This window comes from Papilio polytes, unplaced genomic scaffold, assembly GCF_000836215.1.
Source record: "Papilio polytes unplaced genomic scaffold, Ppol_1.0 DF823923.1, whole genome shotgun sequence".
Taxonomy (NCBI): domain Eukaryota; kingdom Metazoa; phylum Arthropoda; class Insecta; order Lepidoptera; family Papilionidae; genus Papilio; species Papilio polytes.
Genome location: NW_013525281.1, coordinates 4,512,088 through 4,518,383, shown reverse-complemented (window position 1 = coordinate 4,518,383; position 6,296 = coordinate 4,512,088). Strand labels below are relative to the sequence as shown.

At 31.1% G+C, this 6,296-nt stretch overlaps 3 protein-coding genes across 3 annotated transcripts in view; 1 reads left to right on the top strand and 2 right to left on the bottom strand.

Annotated features, from left to right (window-relative positions):
* Nucleotides 1-334: 334 nt before the first annotated feature.
* Nucleotides 335-1,528, bottom strand: LOC106102293 (ribonuclease kappa-like). The gene is made up of 3 exons (XM_013281716.1): nt 1,375-1,528; nt 764-880; nt 335-549 (listed from the first exon to the last, which is right to left on the bottom strand). Exons 1-3 carry the CDS (start codon nt 1,438-1,440, stop codon nt 394-396), a joined length of 339 nt encoding a protein of 112 aa, XP_013137170.1. The 5' UTR covers nt 1,441-1,528; the 3' UTR covers nt 335-393.
* Nucleotides 1,529-1,871: 343 nt separating this feature from the next.
* LOC106102208 (ribonuclease kappa-like) lies at nt 1,872-3,276 on the bottom strand. The gene is made up of 3 exons (XM_013281628.1): nt 3,108-3,276; nt 2,912-3,037; nt 1,872-2,412 (listed from the first exon to the last, which is right to left on the bottom strand). Exons 1-3 carry the CDS (start codon nt 3,180-3,182, stop codon nt 2,311-2,313), a joined length of 303 nt encoding a protein of 100 aa, XP_013137082.1. The 5' UTR covers nt 3,183-3,276; the 3' UTR covers nt 1,872-2,310.
* Nucleotides 3,277-3,639: 363 nt separating this feature from the next.
* Nucleotides 3,640-6,296, top strand: part of LOC106102119 (pleckstrin homology domain-containing family F member 2) — a 5,842-nt gene continuing 3,185 nt past the window's right edge. The window contains 5 exon segments of the mRNA XM_013281529.1: nt 3,640-3,749; nt 3,944-4,008; nt 4,310-4,511; nt 5,827-5,952; nt 6,034-6,140. Coding sequence (XP_013136983.1) covers nt 3,734-3,749; nt 3,944-4,008; nt 4,310-4,511; nt 5,827-5,952; nt 6,034-6,140 — 516 coding nt within the window. The 5' untranslated portion in view covers nt 3,640-3,733.

Sequence of the window (6,296 nt, the reverse complement as noted above, 5' to 3'; positions counted from 1 at the left end):
AAATATTTATATATTGAACGAATCATTGACTTTCATTTTCCTACAAAAATTAGAAATAGAAATAATTTTATTGAAAAACAAGAGATTAACAATTACAATACCAGTTATACCAACTAAAAGATAATTACAAATTGTGGTTAATATACGATTAATCTGGTGATGCCTACACTAGGCAATGCCTGTATCGTGGTTGTCGAAAACAGCAGGAAAAATCTTTTCATACATTATTTCGTTAGTTTCGGTAAATATTCTAGGTTTTTATTTTATTGGATAAAACATTTCACACTTTAATATTAGGTAAGTATTACAAAAACACTTATTTCATAAATTATTTTATTAAAAAAATACAACTTAATATCTTCTTCTTGTAATTACAACAAATAATGAACTTTCTTAAATAACTTTGGCCTTATTTTCACAATACCATTCATCATCCTCCGATTTCTTTCTTAGCCTTAGTTCTTTACGTTGAGCTTGATGCATGCAAAGCCAGGATAATATGATCATTACTACGTAAATTCCAGCAGCGATCAAGCAGTTCAAACCCACCTTAAAAATAAAACATTTGTTTATGAATTGCGTAAAATATAACACCAGTGCTTTAAGTGAATGAAGAGCGAATTTGCCTTTCGGCGACAATTTACTCTCCTCGTCCAAGAAAGTCGCCTCCTTAGATTGGGCGCCATGTCTTTAGTTGAAAGTCATTTTGCTTTCATCCACACGAATCATGCTATCTCAACAATTAGGATTTTTATTTTCATACCGTACTGTAATTTTCTTGAGTTTTCTTAATAAAGTCTTCATAGTCATCGTATTCTTCAGCTTCGACATCTTCTAGCAACGTAATGGTTTCTATCTTATAAAGTATTCCCATTAAGACCTTTAATAACATATAATCAAAGAATAATTGTTCACAATTATGAGATTTTAGACCTGATGCAATAACAAGAACTACACGAAATAGTCCATTCAAAGTAAGCGTTACTAGATACATAAGTTATTAGCAGAGAAAAAACATCGAGAAAATACAGTTATTTTATAAACTTTCAGTTTGTCTTGGAACGTGTATATTTAAGAGTTCATCTACAACTCTGCGTATATTACAAGATCCAAGTGGTAGCTCATGCATGGTTCTACACAGGGCCTATTGCTGATGGAAAGGGGTACGCACTGAACGCCATACCCCCGCATCCCTTTACGTCCGATTGTAGCTTAAACTGCTGAATGGATCTCGATGAAATTTGGCATAGATGTAGAACATAGTCTGGAAGATCACATAGGCTACTTACTAAGTATTTTTTTAATTCTATACGCAAGGAGTCGCGGGCGAAAGCTAGCTTTAAATATTTGCAATTAAAGTAGCAAATAAAATACCAGCTGGACGACTCCCCAAACGCTTATTAACATACAGCATAAACCACAGCTATACAACATACTCATTGCGGAAATATTTCAGTTATATAATAAGGTATTTTGAAATAACTGACAATGCAAGAAAAAACTAAGTCTGACATTTAAATCTTCAGAATTGACATGACATTTATCAGTCATTAATTTGACCATGAATTGTCAATAAAGTGTTTAAAAAGAACATTTTTTTTTAACACACTGACTATACAAAGGCTTATATATTTTGTGCCTATTTTATTTCCGCCATTAACCTGTTTATGGAACAAAGCAAAAGCTATCATTGCCAATTTCTGTGCACAACCATTTGTGTGGGTCACATGACATAAAATATATTTCATTCCATACACATTTTGTTACCCATTATCAAGTTTACTAGGTTGTATTGATAAAAAGAATGAAATAATGTAGAATTATTATATTTCATGTAAATTAGAACTATAACAGGAAAAATAAATAACAAATAAAACATTATTAACTTTACTTGAAAGAAATACTATATATTCATTTTACAATGCTCCTACAATAATAATTATTTTATGTACATATTTGATATTTGATCACCATAAATCAATAATACTCAACATTACTTGGTTTCTTAACTTGCATCTAAGCAATTACAACAATCCATATTTTTTTTTAACAAAGCAAGTTCAAAATGCGACAATAGTTTTTAAAGGTTCTATAATGGTCTAATCTGAGATATTCACATAGTAATAAACATTTTAAACACTTTGAAAAGTTACAATTAACTTATAACATAATCATTTACTGTTTCAGAAGAGAACAAGATAGATAACATTTTAATGTTCTTAAATCTGTTTGAACATGATTCAAACAATAATAAATGGAATGGAACTAATAAATAGTAATGTACCTAGAGTAAAGTACAATTGTTGTGCATTACATGCTAACAGACGAACGGTTGTTCATCCAGAACTGATGGCCGGATATTACCAATGTAATAACATACAGAAGAGCCGCAATCCAACAGTTGTAAGAGTTCTGGAAAGGAAAAATTAAACAATCAACTCCTTGACATAAATGTTGCCACATTACAAACTGAATTGATCATTGAATATTTTAAATCTTGTAAAAATAAAATAAGAGAGTAATAACAATAAAAACATAAAAACTCAGAATATGAATGAGTTAAAGTAGGGATTTTTTGTTGCATGCATCACTATTATGTACAATTTTTTAATGTTTAATTCACATTTTACTTGTATAATTATAAAATTTTCCATTGTTTATTTAGACACACATTAAAACTGTAATTGTAGACTTAAATTTATTCTTCTTCGGAAGATACTAATAATTATCAGTTTTATGTGTGTTGATAGATCATTAGTAACTAGTTATAGTAATTAAATCTCACAAGTTTTCATTTCAACATTGTTATAATATTAATGTTTAAAAACGATTCAGTAAACTCTATTTAATTGACTCATAATTAAACCTTGAAGGCTTATTTTAGACTAATAAGAACAATTCGTTTACTCACCCTTTGGTATCCTACTTCAACGGCGTGAATAAATGCATCTACAGTGTGGTGGCCGCTTTCTTCTTCGAGGGGCAGATCTTCTAGAAGAGCTACAGCTTCTATATAATAGAAGACTCCCATCAGAGTCTGTAATAAGAAATTTACATTATCGTGATTGAAGATTGTGACCTTACTGAAAATACCTCAACCAACTCACCAGCTGGATGATTCCCCAGACACTCAAAATCAATCCGCACAATGATAACTTAGGACCACAGATTTTACAGGCCATTTTTAGGGTGTTTTTACTAAAATTACGTACAATAAATCCTAAGATATCGACCACCGCCTGTCAGCAAGTGTCAAAAATCACACTAAAAATGAATGCTCACATGATTTGTATTTGTCTATGGTTGAAAATATCTTTCATGATTTTTTCGCAACAGGGTTATTTATTCCGTAAAAGTGGTTTTAATGGATTTGTGAAATGCTAAATTAAAAAGATTTTAAAATATTTATAAATGTAAATATATAACTCCATGTTAAGATTTTACCCGCAGCATTGTGTTTGGGGAAACATATAAGTGGAGTAGTAAGAAAGACGGGCATGTCAACTAAAATGTAAACTCTTGATGTTTATATTTTAACATTAAAAAACTTTACTTTTAAGTGTTTTCAAATGGAATGAAATATTTGTATAAGTTTTAGTGGCATTTTAAATTTTCGCTACCAAAAATGTAACAAAAATTTGCAGATGGCAATATTTTTAGAGAATGACACATTTTTCTCTGTCGTTTCGTGTCTAGTGTCTACGAATTTGAGAATCGAAAATAAATTTCTATAATGGTGGATCGTTTAGGTAGGCTATTAACTAGATTACTCAACATAAGTGGTAAAAAAGCTCATTGTATCCGAGTTTGTGACTGTATATATGTTTACAACTTAATGTAATAAGTGCTAGTTTCTATTGTTTGTTCATTCAGACACTTTCCTTTGACGTCAAACTTTAATACTTTACCGCAATTTAGAGCGATTATTATTTTCTTCTTACAGTAAATAGCGAAGCAAATGCCAGACGAATTGCAATGGTGGAAAACTGCTTCGGCAGTTCCGGTCAGGTAAGTCCATGTTTTAGTGCAAATAAAAACTTCAATGTATAGTAATTTTATCAGCCGACAAACATGGGAAGATAAGTCTTCAATACCTACATTGAATGCGTCTGACCGAACTGATATCTCATATTTATCAGAGATGTGAATGTACTTTTTTTTTGTAAGCTTATTTATTAAATTACAAGACTGATTTGTAATTTTCATTCTCAAAATATTATTGTCTTTAGAATATAAACATGATACAATCATTGGTGATATAAATATTAATTATGTGATTGGAGGTTCAATCCCAGTGTTTTTTTTTTAGCCTCTGGCAGAACAAGGCAGGGTTTTGGTGGGAGAAGGTGTCTTGACAAAAATGTGCCGCAAGAAGCCAAAGGCCCGTCAGTTTTTTCTCTTCAATGACATCTTGGTGTATGGCAACATTGTCATAAATAAGAAAAAATATAATAAGCAACATGTTATTCCACTGGAGGAAGTCAAGCTGGAGTCTCTTAAAGATGAAGGGCGTAAGTTTTATAAACATATTTAGTAAGAATATTAAATTAAAACAGATGAAATGAATACAACAGTGAAGTGTTCATAATTATAATGTTATAGATTATAGTCTGGTGAATAAAACATTCAACTAACATAGTAAAAAACCATGAAAAAGTATAAAATTGTCTACTTTTGTTCTTTATCATTACTCTATTGTCCAAAGCCATGCATCAATAATACCCATGTAAAGTTTTTCACAAGATGAATCCAAAGCGTAGTTTACCCAGCCCTTGATTTAAGTTAAGAATTCCTTAGGATTGAAAAGGTACTAATCTCTGTAATAGTTCTAGTAAAGGCTTGATTTGGCTTTAATACATTTTCTAAATTATCAACTAAATATGACAAAACAAAGTTTACATGCGAATATTGCCATTCTTAAGATTTGGTATATATTATGTTTTCTTTTATTATTTAATTATATTAAAATCATAGAACATTATTTGTCAGTAATCTGAAAAGTGGAGAGTTTGTCTATGGTCATATTTTATCTATGTTGAGTCCCAGAGATCATTCCAGAAGTTTATAAAAAATTGTTTTTTAAAACTAGTACAAAAAAATCATTTTATTACTTGTTTGAATCACATATCAATATTTATTTATAAAATCAATGAGTCAACAATGGTATGACACATTTCTATGGTTTTATCAACTATCTGCAACTAATTTACATAAATAAAATACAACTGAATCATTGTAATCACAAAGTCAAATTGTTTAATTTGTATAAGGAACATCATTTACTTAATATTGTGATACTTTCTAATTCACATAGTGTTAGCCTTTTCTGAAAGGGTAGGTAGGAAGAGAAATGAAGGATTATTCCCAATCGTCACCCCGCTCTGTCCCTACATGGAGAAAGAATGGGATAAAAACTCATCTGTCCCACCTTTTGCGTCGAGGGGCCGGTTGGTATTTATTTTATTTCTTAGCGGTTCCATCTGTCACCTTAATGGTAATAGAGGGACTATAAGTTGGTATGGATAAAACTTTTTTTCTCATCTGTTACCACATGGGGACAGGTGGGGTGACGATTGGGAATAATCCAAAATTTAGAATTGTGTAAAATGAAATTCAGTAAACTTTTACAGTAAGGTATAAAGTTTTTTACTTATTGTGGGTTCATTGTCACAGAATATTTGTTATTCCTCATTCTTTTTTAAATAATGATGTTTGTATATTTCTTTGCAATTATCTTTACCGTTCAAGGTCATCACGATCCCCAATACTGCAGTGTAAGCCCACGCCAACAACATATGTTTATATATGTATTTAAATTACTTCCAGAATATCGTAACGGCTGGTTGATACGCACTGCATCTAAATCATTCGCGGTGTATGCGGCAACAGCTACAGAGAAAGAAGAATGGATGGCTCACATAGAGAAATGCATAGAAGATTTATTAAGGAAAAGTATGTGAATTATTTTTAATCTGTAAACGTCATAGCTACAATTTTGTTGAGGATATGGTTTTTATTGTTTTTGTGTTGTAGGTGGTAAGCAGCCGCCATCTGAACACGCGGCGGTATGGGTGCCCGACAACGAAGCCGCTATATGCATGCACTGCAAGAAGACACAGTTCACCGTCCTCAACAGAAGAGTAAGTTGAAATAATTTTTAAAAGTTTGCTTTGGCGTAGAATTAAAAATTAATGAAAAAGGCCCATGTTACTGATAATGTGAATTTCGAATGGTAAAAGAATTCTTGAAAGTGCCCCAGTAGTTTTTAAAATCAAATACAAATTATACCTTCCCTT